The 25,917-nt window shown below is 41.6% G+C and overlaps 1 protein-coding gene across 4 annotated transcripts in view; it reads left to right on the top strand.

Annotated features, from left to right (window-relative positions):
• LOC135250411 (low-density lipoprotein receptor-related protein 1B-like) overlaps positions 1-24,589 on the top strand; it is a 398,366-nt gene extending 373,777 nt beyond the window's left edge. For 2 of the 4 annotated variants that reach the window (XM_064326657.1, XM_064326654.1), the window contains 13 exons: positions 685-801; positions 1,412-1,585; positions 4,022-4,147; positions 4,980-5,144; positions 10,186-10,347; positions 12,814-12,988; positions 13,916-14,020; positions 17,257-17,370; positions 18,637-18,713; positions 19,744-19,834; positions 20,050-20,200; positions 22,170-22,244; positions 23,297-24,589. In XM_064326657.1, coding sequence (XP_064182727.1) covers positions 685-801; positions 1,412-1,585; positions 4,022-4,147; positions 4,980-5,144; positions 10,186-10,347; positions 12,814-12,988; positions 13,916-14,020; positions 17,257-17,370; positions 18,637-18,713; positions 19,744-19,834; positions 20,050-20,200; positions 22,170-22,244; positions 23,297-23,437 — 1,673 coding nt within the window. In that variant the 3' untranslated portion in view covers positions 23,438-24,589. The remainder of the gene's footprint in view (positions 1-684; positions 802-1,411; positions 1,586-4,021; positions 4,148-4,979; positions 5,145-10,185; positions 10,348-12,813; positions 12,989-13,915; positions 14,021-17,256; positions 17,371-18,636; positions 18,714-19,743; positions 19,835-20,049; positions 20,201-22,169; positions 22,245-23,296) is intronic. The other 2 variants (XM_064326656.1, XM_064326655.1) reach the window with 2 other exon arrangements.
• Positions 24,590-25,917: the final 1,328 nt, after the last annotated feature.

Genomic DNA, 25,917 nt, shown 5'->3' with positions numbered 1-25,917 from the left:
ATAGTATTCCCTATGGTTGCACGTTTGTCTAGTAACACGGTTGGAGCGTTCGCAAGGTTCATTAGCTTTTGGAGAGTTAGAGTATTTTGAGTACTTATTTGACCGGGTCTGGTCAAATTGATGTTATGCCCTTTACGCACATTAGAGTGCTGCCAGTCTGCCTCTCAGATGCTCTCTTTATAGCCATTGGAAAAAAGTGAAATGGCCTAACCTTAACCTTCTGACAAATATTTTGATGTAAATTTAAACTCTGGGCTTTTAGCAGACGCTCTTATCGAGAGAGATCTAGGCAGCTTAAAATCATTACAAACAATTCATCTACTCAGTTGGATATTTACCAAAGCAAATCACTGTAAGTGCTCAAGGGTACAACAGCAGTGCCCCTCCCAGGAATTGAACCGGCAACCTTGGTGCGAACGCTGGCACCCAAAGAACTGCGGGGAAGACAGAGTACAGGACATTCTGTTTTTTCTGCGCGGTCCATTTTTAGCCGGAGACATCGCGGCATATTGCCGCACCTCCGCTCAACACTCCCAGGTTAGGCGTCAGAAAATCGATTTAATTTTCTCCAAGGCTGATCACGCCGCGAGACTAAATAAAAACGATCGCTATCTTAAGGGGAGGGGATGTGGGACTTCGCTTCGCGCGCACGAACAGAGTGACTTTGCTTGGTCTCACCTGCAGGACTGGCGATTGATTATTTCAACCAGCGCCTGTACTGGGCCGACGTGGAGCTCTCGGCGATAGGGAGCGTGCGCCTGGACGGGTCCGACTCCCTGCTGGCCGTCACCAGCAGACACGGTAAACAGCTTTCTGCTCACCGAAGCGTAGACAGGACCCCTCCTGCTGTGCGTTGAGACTAGGTGCTTCTGACACTGTGTCGGCATAGATACTGTAACCTGAAGGAGCCCAAAGAATGTGGCCAGTGAATTTCAGGGAGATTACTGCCTGAGATGTGGCATTGAAACGTTAGTGTGTGTGCGTGTGTGTGTGTGTGTGTGTGTGCGTTTGCGCGTGTGTTTGTGTATGTGTTTGTGTGTGCGTGTGTGATTGATTTTCTTCACCTGCATGGTGAAGCTGTTTTGATTGCTTCTAGCTGTTTTGAATGCTTATATGGAAACATACAGATGCAATTAGATCCAAGGGTGAACTCTTGTGGATGGCATGAGCAATTTGTAAGACACAAACAAAACACAAACCTCGACATTTTCTCAAGGTTTTTTTTTTTTTTTTTTAATTTATTTCTTTCTCATTCTGAGAGCCGTTTTACACATTGTGAAAACAAATATTTAAAATCTCCTAAATGTTAGAACAATTTTGGTCCAGTTTGATAAGTCCACTTCAAAAATACAATTTTAATAAATGTCTTATGATTTTTACTTAATGGTGCATCTGACTGCTTCATTTTCAGGAGTGTCCCATCCTCAGAGGATTGACATTTTTGAAGACTACATCTATGGAGTCGGGCTGAAAAATGAAGTTTTCAGGGTTCACAAATATGGCAGAGGGTCTATAGAGCACCTCGATTTGGGAGTGGAGAAGTCATCAAACATCCTGATATTTCATCCTTTCAAACAGCAAGAGGGTAAATAGCACATCCTCCTCAGCTCATTTCGTCTGCCTTATATTACGTTAAATGAAGTGGAAGAGGACCTGTCAGTCAACTGTGTTTTCCCCACACTCTCAGGACCAGTAACTGCATTCACCTTGGTTTGAGAGCTATTCAGAGTGCTTTAGAGAACATCTGCACTTTTCCCTCTGAAAAACAATCGACACTTAATTTCACCATTGTTGGTTCATTTCTACGGCGCATTTAATTGGAGATAGATACATGGGAAAACAAACCTTGAGGTGGGATGCAAAAAGAGTTTACGGCCTTTCACAATGTTTATTCATAAGCCTCTAGGACCTCCAACTTATTGACTAATTCAGCCATGCTGAGTGCCTGTGGAGTTAGCTCAGGGATAATTGTGTTCATGTATTAATTTCCTGAAGTTGTACAGGGGAAGTATGGGTCACATGATCAGGGTCATTGTGCTATATGCAGGAAAAATGAAACCAAATGTTGTGTACAGAGCCAGGACTCCAGATTGCAGACAGCATGGAAATGGAGAAAACCAGAACCCTAATAAGTTCTGCAAACTGATTAAATTTATTACCAAGAAACAATGAAGTAAGGTTAACTAGAAACATGCAGTTGGTCATACGTTACCATTTTAAGTCAGCTACAATTGCCTATATTGTATGTTGTTCCAAAAGAAGAAGAAACATAACCAATTACAGATCATATTTAAATAAATACAGACATAATAAAATTTTTTAAATGGATAAAAATCCAAAACGCAGCCGTGCGGTTGGAAAGAAAACTAATGGGGACTGTTCTGGAGATAATACGGCCTCTTTGTGTTTTGCGATTTGATTCTACGCAGAAGTATGTAACTGTGTATAACCTAAGCCAGCTGCCAGCGCTAAACCAAGAGTATGCAGTACCTGTATCTGTAGCCAGAGCCATTTGATCGTGTAAATGTGTCTACTGAATGAACTCATTGTGGCAGCGAAGGGGTGCTTTTTCTCACGGTTGCCGAACTGCGGGTGGTTGGGCTTTTTTTGCAGCTTTTAGCATCCCTTAGTAACACTCAGCAGTTGTCACTTTCTTCTGAGTTTAGGCCTAGTAAACATTACAATGACTGTTGTTGCACAAGAGAACCGTAAAGGTATATATGAGAGGTTCTCTTTCCTCATTCAATATAGGGTGCCTGAAAGGAGTGCTCCCCCTCTCCCTCTCTCTCTCTCTCTCCCTCTCCTTCTCTCTCTCTCTCTCTCTCTGTCTCTCACTCTCTGTCTTCTGTAAGCCCACCTGTATTCTATGTATTTTCTGCAAGATTTTTTTAGCTGCTTGCTTTAGATGGTCATATTGGGGGTGGGGTTAGAATGTGATAGAAGTACTCAGCGAGTTAATTACAACAAATAAAAAGTAATGAGAAAGAAAGACAGACATCCTCAGAAATGGGTTCCCCACAGTCTTGAACCTCATGAGAGACGAGGGCTCTGCTGCCATGAAGTGGTTACAGCTGTATGTGGCTATGCCGGGTTCTTTTTCATTTTAAAGTATTGGCTGTGACTTAATAGCTCCTCCTAGTGCCACTCTAGAAAACCCGGACATTTTGTTCCCGTCCTCGATTAATGCAAAACAAGGCTGCAGAAAATGATTGAAGTTTTCGCCCTCTATGTATTAGAAAGCCGCAGACAGTGCAGACTTTGAAGGTTTTTTTTTTTTTATTTGTTTAACTTGATTTTATTTTAGGGTGTATTTCGAAACTTGTTTTGCTATGAGCTATGTGCTTGCTGTTTAAAGCAAAAAACCCAGTGGGGATTAAAAAAAAAAAGTATTGCCTCCCCTCCACATCACCTCTGCTTCTGAAAAACCTATAAGGAAAGTCCTTACTCTTTATCCCTTTTGGCACGCATGATGATGTACATTATTTATGGGATTAAATTGATCCACAGGGGGATTTTACAAACGTAACCTCATTTTAAATAAGCAGAATTTTGATCTGAGATTGAATACCACCCAGCTGTACTGTAGAGTGAAAGCACAGTGTCTCCTTTAAAAAAGGTATGCAATACAAATAGATATCTTTTTGGGAAATAAAATTACTTGTTAAAAAAAATAAAAAATAAAAACTTGGGCAGTCTGGGCAGTTTTAGAATGAAATAATATAAATCCCCCCTTTTTTTAAAATACAGCTTTATAACTAGATCATCAACTTTGGACGCTACTGTAAACAGATTAAAAATTAGTTGTGCATCAGTTATACATCACAATAGTTTTAATAAAAGAAAAAAAACAAGCATTTTTTCCAACAATATTAGACAAGGAGGTACAAGGTCATCATCCTGTTGTATCTGGTCCAGGCATGTCAGAATCACCCAGGCTGTCTTTGTAGTGCATGCAGTGTACGATGCAGACGTGCTCCTGTGTGAGCAGGACTAATCCAGGCATTCTCCTCTGTCGGGCCAGTGGCAAACCCCTGCCTGAAGACGAAGTGCGACTTCCTGTGTCTGCTGAACCCGACCGGCGCCACCTGCATCTGCCCCGAAGGGAAGGCCCTCGTTAACGGGACCTGCGGCGACACCAGCGTCTCAGGTGGGGAAACCCTGGCCCCTTTTCCAGAGGCTGCTCCGCCCCCATCCCCCACCCGAAAACTGCAGCTGCGGCCTCCATGGGGAACAGCCGCGGGCCGGTCCACGCGCGGGCGGCCGCCAGCTCGGCCCCGTCGCTAGTCTCTCCGAGCTAACGGCTCCGGAGCGAGATATTGGAATTTCCATTTTCATCGCTTCCCATCAGCCCCCAGCTGCGGCTGCTTCCTTAAGTCGTCATTAAATTCTGCGCGCGTGGCCGACTCGTGAAGGGTAACTAAGAGAGAGCCGCTGTGCAGGGGCTTAGCTGTTTTTCTTCATGCCTTTCCAGAGATTGCCTTGATATTGTGTTTTTCTCTGTCTGTAATAACTTTCAGCACAACACAGATGTTTTTTGTTTTGTTTTTTTTGGGGGGGGGGATTATTTATTCTTGACTTGACTTAATATTTCATATTTGTATAGTGAGGCATGTCCATTCAGCAAACTGCATGTCACTTGGCTGAGATCAGTAAAATATGACAGCATCAAACACAACACACACCCACACACACACACACACAGCGTCTCTCTCATTCTCTCTCTCTCTGTCTGTCTTTCTATCACACACACACAGTCTCTCTCATGCTCTCTCTCTCTCATACACACACACACACAATCTCTCTCTCTCTGTCTCTCTTTCTTTCGCTCATACAAACACACACACACATAAAGGCAAGAGTAATACATAGTACAAAATAATGCACAATAACTGTGTGGTGTCCACCACTGGTGTTTCCCAGGGCCTTTCATTGAGTGTGGGCGTTTCTCTTTGACCATGGTCTGTACCATTGCCTTGCAGGAGAGCAGTGCCGGCCAGCCTGCGAGAACGGGGGGCGGTGCCTGGCCAATGAGAGAGGCGACTGGCGCTGTTACTGCTGGCCCAACTTTTCCGGGGAGCAGTGCGAAGTCAACCACTGCAAGGACTACTGTCAGAACGGAGGGACGTGCACAGGGTCCCCTCTAGGTAGGCATTTCCTGATTCTGAAGTGTGCACTTTGAAGTGTGCCGTCCAATACATCAGATCACATTACGTTCATTTAGCAGATGGTCTTATCCAGATCGACTGGCTCAGAGCTACTTATCCGGAGCGGCTTTCCAGGAAGCCATTAACTAAATGGATAGGGCTGCACTATAATAGAGAATGAAAATATCTGATTTCAGAAGGTGTGCCTTGTGCTCTGTGATCAGTGAATCCTCATTGGGCTGAACAGAGTGTACAATTTAATTAGCAGGTGACAGCATCAGACAGCATTCACTCTGCTGAAGACGCAGAGCCCGTCTAATAGCACGCGCTCTGTGAAGCTCGTTGAAGGGAACGTCCCCACAATATCCCTAGATTCTGAGGATGTGAAACGATTCACAAAGCACAAATTTACACCACAGGTTTAAAGCAGATGATGAGCCTTCTGTAGTTATACGCTGGGGTTTTGTCCGGTGAGATTTACATTAACCTTAGCTTGATTTTTCTTCTTTTCTGGGCTCTTTACAGCCCTAATGCTGTAAAAAAATGAAAACAATGAAGAGTCTACCATATTGTCATTACGACCTGTGAAGTACTTGAAAATACGATTTTGTTTTTCTGCAAAAGATCAATATCATTTCCCAGAGATCATTTCAAAATAAACACCAAAGGAACTAATTCACTAAGTTCATGGCCCTTTTGCGAAGCTAATCATAAAGGTGATTATGAATACTTGGTTACATCCAAGCATCCCCTTGTTTCTTGTTGTGATGACAGCCTCTGATCTGTATAGCATTATTAACAGAGGTAAAACACTGCTAATGTGATTCTGTTTCATCGGTAATCGGTTGGCAGGTCCACTGCTCTCTCAACCAAAAAAAATAAAATAACGATTTGATGCAAAGTGCATTTAAGGTTGTGCTTACAATGAAGCTCACATTGGCTCATGATATCTGGGTATAATAAGCTAGAGTTCTCTGGGACAATGGTAATGTGTACTGTATGCAGAATTGAAATGGACTAGCATTGCTCTCCAATTTAGAACAGAGATTAACGGATGAAAGAAGAATGTTACTGGAACTCAAACCGACAGTTCCTTGCCAAAATTAAACTACCTTTATAACTGTTGGATACGATATCAATAGAAGGAGTTAATCTTCATTCAAATAAATTTGTTGTTTGTTACTTAGAAGGGTAGAGGTACAAAATCGGATGTTTGTCCTTACTTCATCTAAAATATCGATGCACAAATTAAACTGTGACCTTTGAAGTTGGCATTCATACAAGCCAAATACAAATATTTACAATTGTTGTATCTTAATATAATTCAGCCTAACAAGTCAAAGATGGCAGGACTTAAGATGGCATAACAGTTCCAAGTCACGATAGCAAATGATCAGTTTTTACAGTGCTTGTTTTTTACCGAAAAGAGGATGATATGCGGAATGTGGGAGGGGGGCGCTGGCCGTGCACGTCGGCCAGGCGCAAACAAATCACTTCGGTCGAGCGATCTCGGAAAGTGACAGCACTAAGCTTAATCCGATAGCACTCGGGGGCCAAAAGCGCATTTCAACCAATCCTATTGAGATGACTGAGTCCCTGCCAGTGTATGAGAAGTAGATTTGTGTCCTGACAGGTTGGAACCGAAGTCCGCTAAGGTACGATCAGCTAGGCGTGGGGAATACGGGAATAGGCCTTGCCAAGAGACCCAGCCAGTGCTCTCTGGAGATGGTGGGAGGGGTGGGTGGGTGGGTGGGTGGGATTGGGGGAGCTGGGGAGGGGTGGGTGCTTAATACAAATTAATTTCATTTCCAAAAGGACAGGGAGGCTTTTTCTCATCTCTTGAAAAAGGCAAAAGCAAAGCATGAAAGAAGATCAAGGGATCCAACGATTAGCATAGGGTTGCTCACAGCCAGAATTAGAATTTGAATTAAAAGGGAGTGCCTTTTCTTCTGCAGGTGTTTTCCCCACGCATACAACGAAGTAAACACGTCTGTTTTTTTCTCATGTTTTTTTTCTCTCTTTTTTTGGTTTGTTTTTTTCCGGAGTCAAAAGCTTTAAAGTGTCATACAGTGCACGATTCAAACAGCAAATGTGTCCTTTGAAATGACGAAAGTCCACACGCATAAAGTGGTGGCTGACATAGAACCTTGCATGGACGAATTGGAATCGGATGTGACATTTTAGCTTTTATTCTGTTGAAACTAGAAAGAGGTTAGTAATTGCTGTAGCTATTACGGTGGTTAAAAATGTCAAGAAAGGCCCATTGCTTTTGATCAAAGTCCTTTTTTATCTGGATAACTGTTCTTTTTTTTTGGTTTGTTATGAAGAGCTACCACAGAAGATATGTTACCCTTGTCATTTCTGAAGGATTAACTAGTGCACTAGCATTGTGATGTAATCCTTTCATGGGTATAAGTAAATTTGGCAATCAGGTAAATGCATAAATGCATAACTAAGAAGTTACTTGTTCTTTGTCATACACAATATGTTTTTGCTTAGGCTAGCAAAATATTGTTTTGGTTAATCCCATTGTATTATTCCTCTCATAGTATTTCTGAATGCATACAGGCAGTGGCAGCAAGATGAATTTATCTGGTATTGGCCTAGCTCCTGGGCATGTATGACCTTTTATCTTTCAGGCTTTCTGCCTGACTGGTTTTTCATAAAAGGGGAAGCTTGCTGCATTGAACACATCTCTGAAGGCAAGAGATATTACCTTAAATGAAAGGGGAAATTGGAGCTTGCCGCGAGTGTTCTTTGTAAAAATACGTGTCCGTCAATGCCTGCATTCAGCCATGAATACCTTGACAGGCAAGAGCTCGCATTTACAAATATCATTTAAAAAATGGCACGACTTTGATTATTTCGAAGCCCAGCTTCTCCTCGTCCTGACAGACGAATCGCCCGCCAGTCCAATTTCTGTGCCACATCTGCAACCCTCTGAGGAAAACATTATCTTCTGTAACTGAATGATTCCCAGGTAATGATTTACTTATCAGCATGTGTTTGAGTGCCAGTGCGACATCTTTGGTTTTTGGCAAAGGTTCTGCGATGCGCAAATATGGATTTATTTTTTCTTATTTTTCGGCATTTGTTTTATCAAGCTTCCTGAAATATTATTGGCAGAAGACCTAATGGAAGGGGGAAAAAATGATTACATCTTAATATTAAAGAAAAAGCAAAGTGTTTTTGTTGGCCTAGCGCAATATAAATTCCCTCATTGTGAGGAGACAGATGGGCTTAAAGCAGACATGACAGGATAGCTCTACCTCTTCTGTCGAGCTGTCCAAAAATAAACACAAACAGATGTAGGATTTCTCCAAACATCCAACTGCGCTTAGAAGGTTTGTTGGTATGTAGAGGTGTATGGGAGGGTGGTTGAATTAACTCCAGCTGAAACAAGCACGATGTGTTTCAACAGTAGCCAACTCTAAAGCTCTTTATGGAATCAATAAGCTAAATGAAGGCTAAACATACTTCAGGACTTACATGTGCCCAGAATGTATATGTGACTATGGGAATGGGAAAGTATTATTATTATTTTTTTTATTATTCATCAAAAAGTCTTGCATAATGCCTGTTTTTTGTTTTTTTGTTTTCTTATAAATTTCACATACACAGTTTGTTGCCTTCTTGAACTGAAGGAGAAACCCCCAAGGTAATTCCCAGTGCTGACTCCAAGCTGAGTGCTTGTGAAGATAGTCACGCTGACACAGAAGGGGGCGAGGGCGAGGAGCTAATGGGGACTCCCGTCAGTAAGCAGTGTAAAAAGAGCGCGATCCACTCGCCGGAGTTCCCCACGGGAACCGCGCGTTCTCCGCGGGTCCTTCATCGCCGGTGACATCACCCCCTTTCTTGACCAGTAATCCGATTAAAGCGCGTACTCCGCTCGGCCAAAAACGTGTAACAGCGACTTCAGTTTGACCCCCGCCCTTGAGTCAAGGACAAAGCCCTGACGCCTGCGAGCTAGCAGAGCTAGCTCCTGTGTCGCGGGCCTGCCCGCCTGCATTTACGCCGAGTCGCGTCGCGGCGGTGGTGGTGCCCCGCTGCGTTCGACTGTGGGCGGGTGACGGCGCGCTCTCGTCGCCGTGCGTACAGCAGAGGAAGGGATGATGTAATCCTGGGTGAATTGTTGCCGTTCGACGCCATAGCTCGTTTAGCGGGCGATGTAGCGTGCTGCGCCAGCGTGTGGGCAGGTGAGTGGCGCTGATCCTCACACGTCCCTGCGGGCGAGGCTGCTATTCCAATTCTAATTAACTGGCTGAAGGACAGCCTTCTTAGGTGTCAAACTGTTATGTTAGGAAGTGTTCTTTTGGCATGTGTATTCTGTAAAGATAAAGAAATGGTAAAAAAAAAAAAAAAGGCATGGGCCTATGGGAGTAGAGGTTCCTAGTTAATGGAGATGTTCCACATAAATCCCATTCTGTATATTTTTAACATCCAAAGTATCCTATTGTACTAAATGGGACTAAACCAGTGTAACTACTGACTAAATAACATAAAATTGTAAAAAATAATAATAATAATAATAAGAAGAATAATAATAATAAATTAATGAAAATATAAAACAGCTGTATTTTAACCTTTAAACTTTATCTGATGATAGGCTGCATTGTGATTTGCGGATAAATGAGAATTCGAATAAGGTAGAGTTATGATTGTCAATTTGATGATTTAATGACAACTATAGTGAAATTGTGGAAAACACGAGTTACATCTACAGACAGGTTTTACAGCTGTGCAGGCAATTGTTACAGTATACAACAGATACGCTGTACACAACTTGTATAGGTTAATTACACATACGGTATTATGGCCAATAATTATAAAGTTGGGCTAAAATACTTCACACCTCTCAAAAGTTAGATAAGACAAATTGTTTTGTGAAATCAGGTGGGTGAAATCATGGGTGTGGTAATAGATGATAATGTTTTCTGAGGGAAATTTTGTTATTTTGTGATTGCTGCTAAAAATCATTTGGGATTTCACTTTTTCTCTCTTTCTCTTTCTATCTCTCTTTCTCTCTCTCTCTCTCTCTCAGGGAGACCCACCTGCCGTTGTCCTGTGGGGTTCACAGGGCCCTACTGTGAGAAGCGTCTTTGTGACGGTTACTGTCTGAATGGTGGCACCTGTGACGTCAGCTTGGGCAACCAGCCAACGTGCCGCTGTCTGGCAGAGTACACGGGAGACCGCTGCCTGTACCGTGAGTCTCGATTATAGCTCCTACGCCATCACACCCACACCTATACCATCACACCAGCACATAACACCTGCACCAGTTCATAACAAATGTTATGAAATGTTATGAAACATGTTATGAAGCTGTTTAGAATCTCACCATTCACGATCATTGTAAAAGTGTGATATTATAAGTAACCAAAAAAAAAAACTATAAATTAAAAATAAGATGAGGTGTCAATACTCCCCACAATGCACCTACACAGTAAAATGTCCTGTGTTAATTCAACTCTTAACAGATAACATTTGGTCCCACATGGAGTAGATATTTTGCTGTATGTTATTTCAAATGATCTACTAAAAATGACAAATGTACTTTAACTGGTATTGTCAGTCCCCCGAAATACTGCATTTCAGATTCAGTACAGTGGTATCCTATCTCAGAAATAGTAGCATTCGCTGACATCATCCACTGCTGAATTTATTCTGGCTATCCAGCAACAATAAGTATGCACCAGTATTTAATTTTTGCCGTTTACAATCATAATTCCTTACCACCTTCTGGCAAGCAAATTTCCACAGAGGATTTTTGCACTTTAATGGCATTGATAATCATTTTGTAGGTTGTCGGTTTTTGTTTTGCGGTTTATATTCTTTAAACTGTATCTCCTGTTGAAATTATTTTCTCTTTCTTGCAATCTCACTCCAGTTTATTCACTCTAAGCAAATTCCCAGTCAACTGTTGGTTTGCATAAATAATTTTAAAATAACTGCGAAGGGAGATTGGGAATACATGCAAAATTCAATGGACATTCCGTGGAGTGTACAACTGACAGTACAATATTACATGTGTAAATCCTGTGTTAATGCTTGTTCAGTTCTGATATGGGTGGTCAGCAATGTGACCTCAGTTTCTTGACAGCTCAATATGTAGATAATGCACATACATATTTAATTTGGTTTTTGATACGTATATTAAATATTTATGAGGGTTGTTCTTTAGATCAGGATAGATACCATACTCTCAGTACTCTTTAATTGCCTTTTTTTTCTTTTTCCTTTCTCCATTGTACATGTACCATCTTCATTTAGTGCTAAAACCCAAATGAATTGCGTATTATCATGATATTTTTACGCCATTGATGCAGAAAAACCGGAATAATTTCAGAATATTTGCTTTGTGATGGGAGTATTGTAGCTCTTTGATCACTGTAAAACACACATATCCACGCACCCTGCACTAAATTAAAGGTGTAAGCTAAACATTTTTCCTGCATGCATTATTCATATGCAGATGGACATGCATAAACATCTAGCAGAATTTAATAATGCATGCTGGCATCTTGCCCATGGGAGGACGGCTTTATTGAAATGCTGAATTTATCTGAAGGTACGATTTCAGGAATCCTGATGGCACCAGCCACAGTCTACACAAAACAAGTATTGCTTGCCCATTACAACCTGCACATCACAAGTACTGTCTGTCCACTACAATCTACACATAACAAATACTGTCTGTCCATTACAATTTACATGTGACAAATACTCCCTATCCTCTTCAACCTGCACATCACAAGGACTGCCTGTCCCACTACAACCTGCACATCACAAATACTGTCTGTCCATTACAATCTAGATGTAACACATACTACGTATCCTCTTCAACCTGCACATCACAAGTACAGCCTGTCCACTACAACCTGGACATCACAAATACAGCCTGCCCATTACAACCTGGACATCACAAATAAAGCCTGCCCATTACAACCTTCTCATAACAAATACTGTCTGTCCACTACAATTTACAGTATATGTAACTAATACTGCCTGTACACTTCAACCTACACATCAAACATACTGCCTGTCCACTGCAAAGTACACAACACAAACACTGCCTGTCTACTACAACATTGTGTAACAAATCCTGCCTGTTCATTACAACCTTATAATGCAAATACCACCTGTTCACTCCTACATTATATCACAAATATTGCCTGTCCTCTGCACTGTCCACTGGGGTCCAAATCGGATCAAATACATAGTCCTTGACATCTGACATGTCCACTCTCCAAGAACCAATTGGAAATCTGTGTAGGCACGTCTTTTATTTGACGTCAGAAGTTACAGATACCTATATTTGGTTACTCTGATCAGCACAACTGAATATACTTTGACTTTCTGTCAGTACTAAATGCTCATACTCCAGCCTCCAGCTCAGGTTCTCTGCTGTCCTTGGCTGCACTTTGCCTAAGTTATTTTTGCTTCTCTATTTTGATTTATGTAAGAGAAATGATTATGTTGACGCCATTAATGCAGTGGCACTGTTGCATGCCCATGGGTGTTGAGTTTGTTAGCGTAATGGAAGGTGTTTCGTGTGAATAATGTAGGCTTATTGCCCCTGTGTAAAATTTCAATCAGAGAGCGCATACCCAAACCTCGCTAATCGCGTTCGCTGTCGCTCGTTTTTTTTTTGTTTTTTTTTTCTGGAAAGACATCTGCCATCACTACTGCGTGAACTCCAAGGCATGCACGCTGTCCAGCAGCGGTCACGTGGAGTGCGTGTGTCCGACGCGCTACGAGGGCAACAAATGCGAGGTGGACAAGTGCCTACGATGCCACGGCGCACCCTGCATCGTTGACCACGAAACTGGGGACGTTTCCTGCAAGTAAGCATCTTACGACGTGCTAACGATTAGCATACTAAACAAAACTGTGAAAATAATGTATTAGTTGAACAAACAGGGTTTCAATAAATATGTTAAGTAGGCTTCTTCTTACACGGATTAAATGCGTAATGTGTTTACTGTAAAGGCAGATTTTTGCATTGTAAATATAACTTCGCTCCGTATAAGGGCAGGTGTGACAAGCGTTAATTATGATTTCTGAGCTAAACCTCCACCTGCCCTTGGTAGCAGGCTGAAAGAAAAATAGTTATTATTTTGTTACACTTTCAAATTTCATTAAAGCCATACCGTGGCCTGAGCAACAAAGTCTTTTTGATTCCATATTGCATATCACTATGTTTAGTATATGAAGTGACTCCAGATTGACCCTGGAAACTGGACAAAAGCTGATGAATAAACGAATATCAAAAAAAAAAAAATTTGTTTTTGACTGTCAGCCGTAATACATAGTTGTTCTTATGCGGTAAAGACTAGCAGTTTATTATCAAATTGGTTAGTGATGGTAAAACTGAACTGAACTTGCCAATAAATCCTTGGAATTTCTTTCTGCAAGCAGACTTACCCTAGTTTGTATTATTTTATAATGTCTTTTTTGTTTTTCTTGTGTGTTCTTTTATCGTCAAATTCTCTGCTGCAGCGATCCAATCTTAATCACAGACACAAAGCTGATTTGGATGAATCCAGCGAAAACAGATTAGTCTGGAAACGACGCTGTGTATCATTTTCTTGATGTTTTTCTTTGGGTTTTTTTTTTTTTTTTTGGTTATTTTTCCTGGGCAAAGACAAAAGAATGTAAATTAGTATGACTGAATGCGTGCCTGGACGATATAATCAGCCCATTTCAGAAGCATTGTGCTGTTTATGAGAAGGAAAGTTCTAGCGTCTCTCTCTGCTCGTCTTTGTTTGCAGCTGCACCAATGGGAGAGTTGCTTCCAGCTGTCAGCTGTGCGATGGCTACTGCTACAACGGCGGCACCTGCCACCTCGACTCAGAGACCCACCTGCCTCTCTGCCAGTGAGTAATTACCGAATGTGGCTTTAGCAGGGACAGTCACTGCTGTTCTTCGTATAGATTTTTACTCGTTTCATTTGAAGCTGTAGCCCCCAGCCACTAAAGAGCATCATTTGGAATGCCATAACGCTCTAAGAATGTCGATAGGATGAAGGAGCGCAAGTTGAAGGGAACATTAAAAGCCCTTGTTGGGGGCAAAGTCACCATGGAGGGAGAGAGGGATTGTGGAGATGAAGGCAGACAGAGGGGGACGTTGCGAACTTGAAACGAGGAAGGGGCAGAGCGGGTCACCCCACCCACAGCGAATCAGGCCTCCCGGCTCGGGAGACGTGGAAGCCAATCAAAAGTGTCCTGCCTAGCACTGGAATCTGCATAACTTGTGTAGTCTCGCGCCAAGATAGATTCTGAATGGCAGAGGCCATTTTCAAGCATCTTATTGCAGAGGTCAAAGTTCATTCAAGTTTCTGCTAAAAGCCTGCCTCAACAGTTTTTATTTATTTTTATTTTTTTTCTTACCAAGCACTCTATGTATAGGAAAGAAAGACTAATTATGGAAATGAATAATTATGTATGTATATGCGGAAGTGTACTGTTAATTCTCCAACATCACTGGCATTTACCCGGTGTCCTGGAATGAAAGCTGTGGGGATAGTACAATCAAGCAGCAGAGCCAATCACAACTCATCCCCGAGCCTCACCTCAGGCATTCGGCATCTGCCCCCCGAAGCCTTTTAACATGAAAGGGTTTGACGCGAAGCCGACGCAAGCGGCGGCACTTCTGCTGATGCGAATCACCGGAGGCGGCAGGTTGCAAAATGGCTTTCTTCCCGTCCTTTTATTCGTACAAAATTAAAGAAGGAAGGAGAGGGAGGGGGGGGACAGGGAGTTGTAAAAGGAGATCATTTGGAGATTTAATCCGAGGGATTATTTGTGACATTCTTTTTTGCCTTTTTTTTTTTTTTCTGTCGGACAGTGAATCACTGGCGTAATTCCAAGGATGGAATCGATTTGTATGTAGATGAGCCCATCTCGTATTTTTAAAAGGTTAACGGAGTTTAATGATGCGGGTGCGTCGGTAGCTGCCAAGCCGAGCGCAGTTTGAGCGGCGCGGGAGCCTGGGCCTCGCGCTACCGAAGGAAACGCCACCCTCTGGCGCCAAAAGTTTCAGCTGAGGTTGACCAATCAGGGCTCACAAAACATGAACAGCAACCATTATCTTTGACTTACTTGACTCTGTTTAAAATAGATGCATAAATGAATAATAATAGAATCTTAATTTTGCTTGCTTGTTTGTGGCTGGTACCAACATTATTTAATTGTTTACAATAATTGATAATTCTTGTTTTTACAATTGCCCAGAAACAATTATTGTTTTTTTTTCTGCCACTTTTATCTAAGGAGTATCCTGAATATCAGGGCTTATTACATACTTATGCATATGCAAAGAATACAACCAAATAAGAAAATGTGTCATGCATATGTTTTATTGGATATTTTAGTTTGTGAAAACAAATCTTATATATCTTACAAGCTAAATCTGTTGAAAATGACATTATTGCATATTGAGATGCCTGCTGTGAAAACACTTTATACATTTCATAAACATGCAACATTACCATTATACCATGTTTAAGAGGAATGTGTAAAACTATTTGTTATATTCTAAAGGGATGTATAATCATGGGAAACAGTGGAAGACGAATGGAGTAAATTCTGTATTGCATATCACAAGCTATCTAGCAGCATTGGCATGTTTCCAAGTTGTACTGAAAAAATGGGGGGATTTTTAGCGAGATAAGGCACATGGTGTGTGTGTGCGTGCGTGCGTATGTATATATATATATATATATACAACATACAGTGAGCTCCATAATGTATTGGGACATTATGAGACATATTTTTTCTTGATTTGACTCTGTACTCCTCAATTTTATATGAGGAAAATGGGGCCTATGTGTAAAAACTGTTGTAATTTCTACATGGTGAAACGACAATGTATGAAAAATATCCTTTAATAAAAGCAGCGAATGTACATGTTAACCCCATGTAAATAGTTTGATTACAAATCTAAAATTCTGGCGTACAGAGCCAAATCAAGAAAAAATGTCTTTGTCCCAAAAATCATGGAGCTCACTGTGTGTGTATATATGTATATATATGCACACACACACACACACAGTATATATTCTTAGCACTTCAATACACTATGGAAATGAGCATGTTTATTTAAATTAGGTATACAGTACAAGCAAATACATTTTTTACCCATAGCGCTTTGATGCAACTTCTCCAAGTGTGTAGTTAATGATGTTTGAGCTGCATTTCTTTTAAGTAATTTCAGCATTCATATTTTGTAATATTTAATTGCTTGTGCAGTATTATATTTGGCCAGCGTTTACAGTGTGCATGCGAGGTGCTATTGGATGAAAGATAAATGGAGAGGAGATATGCTGCTATGTGATTTATTCACGGCCCCGCAGAATATCTGTGCTTTGCTGATTTTATAGTTAATATGGCAGTGGGATTGGATTTCTGCTGCAGCTCCCCAGTGTCTCCAGATGGGAGAGTGAATCTTCAGACAAACACTTGCGATTCTGTTTGTAGCCATACATCACAACATCGAAGGCCTTAAAAGTCTGTTTTATCATTTAATGCTTCCTCCACGCCTCCCTGCCCACCTGCTCGCTCGCTCGCCCGTCCGCCCGCCCGCTCGCTCGCCCGCCCGCCTGCTCGGCCACCCATTCGCCTGCCCCGGGGCCCGTTAGAAAAGGAACGCGCGGAGCCGGGCGGCGGGGACATTTTTGTGCGCGCGCGAGATAAGGCCTTTATTGAAGCTCGGCGTATCCCGGGCAGAGGAGGGAAGCGTGCGCCGCTCCAGTCCCCAGATTTGCAGCTCCGTCTCTCCTCCCCTCTGTCTACCCCGGTGGTCGCGGTGTTCAAGGTTAGGAAAATAAAGAAGCAGGAGGAGGTCGGTTGTCTGTGGGGAGCCTGGCATTTGAGAAGGGATGAAAAGCTGTATTGAAATGCACTTATTGAAAATATATTTCAAATTTGTTCACTGTTTTTTTTTTATTTTTATCACTGCTGTATGCTATCGTGGCTACAAATATTGCCAAATATGGGCTGCAGTCCAATGGAACAATCTAAATCCATTTGACTGTTAGTGATGTGCTGTGATTATTATTATTATTATTATTATTATTCCTGGTGATTCGTCATCTCGCTGAAATTTTCCACAGCTGCACATCCGGGTTCAAAAACCAGCGCTGTGATGAGCGAGCAAACCCGTGCGATTACTACTGTCAGAACGAAGGAATTTGCACCTTAACCACCTTTAACAAACCGCGGTGCAAGTAGGTCGCAGCCTCTGCCTCTGTCCCCGCCTCCGTCTCCACCCCCTCACCCCCCCCCTCCCCTTCCCCCCTCACCTGACACGGCGAATGCCGTCCGCCATCCCAGCAACATCGCTCTCGCTCATCGCCGCCCGCCCATCTCTCACCCGTGCCACGCCCACATTCCACCCCCCCAGCACGTCGTGATGTGGACGCGGTTTCCCGTGTATGTGTGTTCGTCCAAGTGCTTGTGCGACTGTGTTTTTTGTGCCTCCCTCAGTGTGTCGTGAACAGCCTCCGTTCAAACGGCACGTGCAAAGTTTTTCTTAGAATTTTTTTTATTTAAAGCCTTCCCATTTTTTTCCCCTCATGGTCTTTACAACCTGTGCCCTGCAAGCAGGGTTGCGTATTAGAGGGCATCTTTGTCCTTCTCTCCACTGGGCAGCTGTTATTGGCTACTGTACCTGCAGTAGTGCTTTTTGATGCTAATGATAATCTGCGCTTAGCGCAGGCAGTCACTCCCCCTGCGCAGGTGACTCGTTATTTACTGCGCGCGCAAGCTGCAAGATGGCGCGGCCCTGTTTATGAAGTTTTGATTAAACGTCACTCGCTGTTGATTTAATTTACTGTAATTTCATATCATCGCCGCCCGGTTGCTCCTGTCAGATTACTCACGCTCTTAACGCCGCCTCAGTACCGGGGCCGGCGAGGAAAAAAATAAGCCGCTAACTAGGGCCATACATCACCGCGCGCGCGCCGGATCATTCCGGAGGCAAATGTGATGATGCTTGTGTTTCCCCGGGAGCCGAGGCAGCGGCACGCTCAGCGCCAGTTCACACGGCGTTTCCACCCACCCTCACCGACCCCCCCCGCTCCCCCCCCACCTCCCCCCGTCTCCCCTCCCCCACCTCCACCCCACCGCATCTCCTCTAAGTGTTGACTGGAATCAAGGCCGCGGTCGCAAAAAAACCAAACCCGCAGCCCTTCTCCTTTTCTCATTCTCAGTCCTCTCCTTTCCCCCTGATCTTAACATGCCTTGTCTTCTCTTTCTCTCTCTCCCTGACCCTCCCTGTCTCTCTTTCAGTTACTCCATTGTTTGTTTCTTTCTTCCTTTCTTGTCCTCTCTCTCAGCTTCTCTCTGTGACTCCTTGAAACGGATAGCTCTCTTACATCGTTAATGCATGCCTGAGGAGTAGACGGTCATGCGCCCTCCTGTATTTCTGCAGGTCGGGCAGGAGGTGCATTGTGAGTCCGTTTAACTCCGCCTCCGTTTCTGGCTCCTTTCAGGTGTCCAGCCAACTGGGCGGGGACTCAGTGCGAGAGACCGGCCCCCAAGAGCAGCCGCTCCGACAACACCAGTGGAAGTGAGTACCCATGAGGCACAGGACACACACCCCCGTGAACTTCTTTAAGCTCGCCCACATACACACACACACACACACTCCTCCAATCACCAGTTACACACACACACACTCACTCCTTCACCCTGCTCTCCACACCCTACCCCCCCACCAACATCCACCCAGGTATACAGAGACACTACCTTCAAGCTTTATGATATCTTTACAGACATTTAAGTCATCAAATCTCCAATGTACTTGAATTATTTTAGAGCTGGAGATTTAATCTGACACTTTCAATTTGCTCAAGGAACAAGCCTGTCTGACTCAGTGGCTGACAAAATTATTCATCCCCCATAAGGACCATCGTTCGTCAAAAAATGTTGCAATCTGAAAATTATTTCACTCTGTGTCTTCGAAGACCCAAGGTGTGAAGCGTGGGGTTACCTTGAAAATATTCTGTGGCTTTTGACACATTGTCAGCAGTGGGCAGCAGCGCAGCATAATCGGGCTTGTACTGTAGCTCAGAGGTTGCGAGTTTGATTCCCACTAGGGGTGCTGCTTGTTGTGCTCTTTAGCAAGGTAACAGCTGTATAAATGGATAGTATAAAACATGTAGGCTGTGTTAGTTGCCCTGAAGTAAAATTTTAAAACTTTAGATGACTTTGAGTGGTTGTCTCTCACTTACAGATATGTGCCTTTGACCACAGTACAAATCATGTTCAGAGGCAAAAGAAAAGATGTATTGTCATTGTTCATTTCAGGACTGTAGTGTTAGAAATCGACAGTGGCTTCATTAACTTTCTTCTAGGGAAGAAAAAAATTATGTTGTTGTAATAGAGATGTGTGCAAGCTGAACATATGGAAAATGCTAACAATTTACACATTCCCCATATAACGCAAGAGCTGGATTCGATAAACCCAAACATGAAGAGCATTTTAGGCAGACAGGGGCAAGGTAGAATGCAATTAAATTGTCACACAGCATATGTTGGGAAGGCATGAGGGAACAGATTGCAGGGATCCACGCTTACCTTTCTGATCTGTGTTTCAGGAAGTATAGCCATCATTGTCCCTCTCGTCCTTCTGGTGATATTAATAACCACGGTGGTGGCGGGTGTCCTTATCTGCAGAAGACGGCAGAGGTAAGACGTGCGTTTCTCACACGTAAACAAGCAAAACTCAAATGCATAACCGATGCACTCACCTGGAAACCGTCCAAAGATTAACTCTCCAAACTGTATTTGAGAAGGAGAAAATAATCTTCATGTCTTTGCAAGCCGAAGTTAATTGTGCATTTTGAACGAATCCGGGCCAGTAGTCGTGTCGTCTGTTAACTCCTGGTGGTGCTGTTGGTCAGGGGAAAGAGAGTACAGCGGCAGCCAATGACCAACGGGGGCCTGAACGTGGAGATCGGCAACCCCTCCTACAACATGTACGAAGTGGACCACGATAATCACGCAGACGCTGGAAACCTGCTGCACCCCAATTTCACGCTTGACCCACACAAGGTTTGAACTCACCTGCACTTTGTCCATGTACATCGACGTTGCATTAAAATTCAGGCATAAAAACCCAAGTGCATAGCGTAAGTGGCTTCCATAATTATTACGTATTGGCCCATTTGGAATATCCTTAGGTGACTGTTTGGTACACTTGGGGATCAGTTACAAGATAATCAAACACATTCTAGTGAGAATTTTCTCACTAAATATTGAACTGTCTGTACTGTCTGGGAACCTGTTAGTTTTTGCACACATTCTAGTGGTGGGAAGGTGCAGATATATGGATGCTGAAACAGGTGTTACTGGTTTTTAACCAATCGCCAGGGTTTGTTGAGAGAAATACGTGTTTGTTTGGCTCACGGCAGTGTGCACGCAGGCTGTGATTGAGAGCTCACCGCGTCTCTGGAAATGTCAGTCAATCTGTCCACCTTTTTCTGTTTAGGGTCAAGGCAGGACAGCATTGTGGCACCAGGTATCATAAGAGATCATCAGCCATTAACCACATCCCAGAAATAGACCGGGATAACCTTTCAGATTTGTGACGAAAACAAAAAGCAGTCTGGCTCTTTTTCATAATTACAGAGGGCAATAAAGAGCATGTTAATTACCAACCTCTGCCCTGCTGTTTTCTGTGAATTAATTACCAAAACATGTGGCAAATGTTAAAGAGAATTTTGTGTTTTATGATCAGATGGTGCAAGGGATGTAAGGTTCTGGCAAAATGGAAAATCACAAACAAGGAGAAAAACATGAAATTTGTAAAGTTTCCCTTACATATGATAGATTATTTCCTTTCGGTGAATTGGAATGTATAAAAGTGAAAAATAAAATAGTGCAAATGCAAAAAAAAAATTTAGAAATCTGAGGATATGGTTGATGTCATAATCTAATTTTATGTAGATATCCAGTAGGTTTTGTTGCGGTAGTGTCAATGTGAATGTATACAATGGCTACATATTAACTTATCCTTTTATCTGCCTAATAACCCACCTGCAATAGCATAACCTACCTGCTCACGCTCCTCAGCCCTGTAGCTTTAATAGCTGCTAATCCCCCGCTAACACAGCACCGTAGTCCATATGGAAGGTGCTGACTGGAATTCTAACCAGCTTGTGCTTCCAACAGAGTCTTCCACTCATGAGCCGAAGCTGTTTGAAGGATACAATGAATGAATGAATGAATGAATGAATGAATGAATAGATGAACAAATAAATTTGCAAGACAGCTATGGAATATTGGCAGGTTTAGAATGCTTACAGTCATTCACAGAAGTGTGTGAAAAATAAGCAGATGCTGGAGAGATTTTCTTATTTTGTTTTCTTGAGTTGATATAGCAGTAAGGGAGCTCCTAAAGGCATTACTTACTGGCCAGTGAGCAATATCCAGTGTTCAATCAAGTGTCCCAATGTATGAAATGACATTGTGCTGATTGGTTATGCATCTGACAAAAGTGCTAAAGATATAACGCATGCCGCAAGCACAGTCAACACAATATTCTGGTTCACTGATTGTTCGTATTTATTCAAAATAGTTTACTGACGAAAATGGAAGGCGAGTCGCTCTGAGGTGGGAGACCTTGAGGCATCATTTATCCAACCCAGTATCATGCCCAAGTGTGATATACAGTGTTTTTGCGTAGAATTTTGCTGCAGTTTAAACACAGTTAAGCAGAGGCACTGGTGATACTAATAGTTAAGAGGCTAGTTGTTAAGAAAATGTAAGCCATCCCACTGCCCAAGTGCCAAGCTTGTTTATCACAAAAAAACAGATAATGCAAAGGACAGCTGGGCTTTTCTGTGTCAGGTATAACACAAACACAAAAGTGTGTACACTAAAGGAAATGAATCCATGTGTAACGTGAAACTGCCGCACTTTCCTGTTAAGCCCAAAGAGGGGGACTGTGTCACATTTTTGTGTGATACTGGGTTGGTTTCTTAGACTTTGTGTGAAGATGAGATGCACTTCTGTGTTGTAGGGCTGGTGTGTGAGATCCAGTGATCCTCGCAGTCTGCCTGTTCACATTGTCCCAAAGGAGATTATTCCAGGACAGGTGATGCCTTTGTATTAACCCCCCACCCCATCTCAAACAGTTTGTCACCAGACCCCCCCCCCCCACCACCACCACCAAAAGAAAAAAAAAAAAAAACTAAATTAAGTTTTGATTGAATCTGGGTTTCTCAACTGTCTTATTCCCAAGGCCTAGTATTTAATTAAGGGCAACTAGTACAGCATAATTCATGTTGATATTTCTTAATATGCAGCACTTAACATGTACTGGATATTTTTTTTTTTTGGAAAGCATGAGGCTCACATGTGGTCCTTTCCTGATCCTGAGTCCCTTTCCTGATATCTTGCATCCAGGACTAGGTCTGAGCCGCCCTGGAAAAAAATCTTTTCAATGAACCCTTGCGATGTTGTACTATTGACAGGCCCAAGTAAACTGAGTTGAAAACAAACAAGCAGCAATATGAGCAGACCGATTTAAAGACACACTGTTTGAGAAACAAACAAAAAAAAGTCCTGCGGAACCGCTGTCAAGCATGCGCTTGTGTGTGCTGTGCGTGTTTTGTGTTTAATATGCATGCACTCACACATGTCTGTATGTAACAATAACCATGCTTAAATAACATCGCACAGAATTGTTTCTACCATACTGTAACTCACCAATATCCTACCCACCAACTTATTATCATTGGTTAGGCATATTGTGTAAGTTCCTGGGCTAGTAGTACATCAACATTTGACCTCAGTATTGGAAATTGAATACAGAAGTAGAATTTGAAGACACTTTGACCTTCAGTGGTTAAAGTGCAAACAACTTGAAACTCTGTCATTATGCAGTAGTCAATATCCATAGTCATTTTTCAGAGAAGTGATTGGTAGATGTATTTCAGTGACAGAATCTTCGGAGAGATGGAAAAAAAATGTCAATGTTATTTTTGTACAATCCAGAAATGATGCATTTCATACTCATAGGCTTTTGTTTGCCTAAAAAAAACCCACCTTATGTTATATACCTTATATTTTGAAAAAAAAAAAAAAATGAAATTCTGAATCTGATTTTTGACTTGATTTCTTGTTGCTGTTGTTATGGTGTTGCAGCCCATAAACTACTCCAACCCAATGTACGCCAAGATATATCTTGATGGACAAAACTGTCGGAAACCGATGGTGAACATCGAGGAGAGGAGAGAGCTACTCCCAAAGAAACTGGAGGGGACAATTCGGGAAACGGCTGCGTAGATAGATTTTACACACTTTACTTCTTTTATACAATCTGTATAAATGTACAAAAAAAAAGAGGGGAAAAAAAGATTTTTCTATGTCTTGTCAGGTTCTGATATTTGCTTTCCCTTCTTTTACTGCAGCATCAACAGTACCTCCATGTGCTGAGAATTATAAACCATTTGTATGTTTTCCTGTTTCTAATGAAGTCTATAAATAGTGTAATATATATTATATATATATATATATATATATATATATATATATATATATATATATATAGCTGCTGGTTTACAAATGACCTTAAACATGATGAATTTATGATACATCAGTATTTCAAAAGGGTGTAAAAATAGATTTTTTTTTGCTATGGTTTTATTATTGAGCATACAGTACATTTAGTGGTTCAATTGCCAAGCTTAAAGGATACATCCAATAGGCCTATTTCATTTAGCTATATTGCACCCCAGGATTGCATCTATAACTGTTAAGTATTTACTAAACAGGTATTTTATTTTAATTTTTTTCCAAGTTTTTTTTTTTTTAATGTTTGTGCTTTGCATTATGTTGAATGTTTTTGTCCGTCCAGGAAAGCCCGAAGAAGAATTCCGCCTTAGTTTATGGTTCGTTGTTTGTTTGAATGAATGTGTGCCATCTTTATTCACTTGACTGATGAACCCTAAAGAAATATTTATTCATACCAAATTATTAATTTTGATGTTCATAAGTATAATTCATTTGAATTCTGTTTACTTGTCTATTCTGGGACATACATTTTTTATTTAAAGTAAACATCCAACCTCGTCAAGAATTTACCATATGTTGGCAGAATCACAGAAGTATATTGCCAAATTATACATTTCCTGCTGATGTCTGAAGTATGTTTTGAACTCCTCATCTGTCATTTTCTCACAGTCTTGATCAATGCACTTTGAAAGTGTTTAATTTTGGGCTTATAGTTTCATAGTTATTTTCTATACAAGTAATAATATAATAAACAAACCATCCTGTTATCTTTAAATTCGCAAACGGATGCACATAGATTTAACAAGTTTTATAATTTTGTATTTGATTTATATGTCAACCTATTGCTGCTTGTATTTTGAAGAAATGTATTAAATGTAAGTACTTTTATATAAAATGTACACCAGTATGAAATAATGTGATGTTTTTATTGCTTTTTTTCAGTTACATGTTAACATGTCATTTAACAAGTCAGGTTATTTAAGGGACATTGAAGCTTTGTGGCTTTAAAGAGTATTTTATCAGTCTTTTGCTATGATCAATGTTCAATAGGATCTGATGCCTGCAAAGCAAAAAAAAAAAATATTTTAATTATATTACTGCGCAACAGTTTTAAATGATGTTTCTTACCAAAAACTGTGAAAACAACTCAAAAGGAATTATGTATATATGTGAAGAGCAATTTATATAGCAATATAGTACTAACTCGTTTAAAAAGCTACTCCTAAGACCCGGTTAGCTTTTCTGCTATCAATAACTAAGGAGTTTTGTTAAATAATGTCATGACAAACTTTTATTTTACCTTATGTCTTAAAGGTTTTCTTAGCATGATTATATGAGTAATTCTCAGATGGTTTACATATATGGTCTCTGAACTACCAATCCCACAAGGCCCTGTGGCAAGGATTGAAAGCTGTTAAGATTTTCTGTCAGTAATTGTGTTTCCTTTAGAATATCACTGGAGATTTGCCTTGGAGCTCTGCAGACAATAGTTTTCACTTGTCTGCAAACCAACCATCCAGATGTGTGTGTAGTTTTTTTTTTTTTTTTCCTTTTTTTTTGTCAAGCAAAGTGGCATCATAATCAGAGCAAGGCCCACACGATGTGAGAAGTGACAAATCAATGAATCGTTTGCAGCTAACACCTTGCAAGCCTTTGTTTTGGAAATGAAAGGCTGTGTCTTTTCAACTGAAAAGACATTACAGCGATACTTCATGCTGCCCTAACCAGCCCCCATTATGGAGAAAACAAAAGCACACTGCCAACAGGAATGCATAGAGAGCACAGTGTGTGATCTAGGATTTGTTGGCTGGGACACGGTAATGCCCCGGCTGTGTTTTCCCAGAATGAACAAACCTGTGCAGTGGACAAAAGTTTTTTATTTTTTTATTTTTTTTAAAACATGTTAAAGCAGCACTGGATTTCTAAAGTTGGCCAATGTTATTAGCAGGATAAATCACAATGACGAGTGAGTGTCATTAAGGATAAGCACTCCCATGTGGGCTGTTGAAAGTAATTTGATCATGTACTAACAGTTGTGGAGGTAATGCACTGCTAATGCAGTCACATGTTCAGGGATAACCCTGACACTCCCCACCCCCCTTTGGAGTGTCACCTTTGCTAAAGCTCATCCAGTTGAAAAGGAAAGATTAGAGTTCTGAAGCGAGGCAGGGAGAGCCTTTACTCTGGGACTAAGGTGTTCTTTGACTGGTTATTCCAGCCCTAAGTATCTTTAGGGACCCCTGTATTTTAAT

This window comes from Anguilla rostrata, chromosome 3 (assembly GCF_018555375.3).
Source record: "Anguilla rostrata isolate EN2019 chromosome 3, ASM1855537v3, whole genome shotgun sequence".
NCBI classification, from domain to species: Eukaryota; Metazoa; Chordata; class Actinopteri; order Anguilliformes; family Anguillidae; genus Anguilla; species Anguilla rostrata.
Note: the sequence above shows the minus strand (reverse complement) of the source record. Positions and strands in the feature narration are given on the sequence as shown.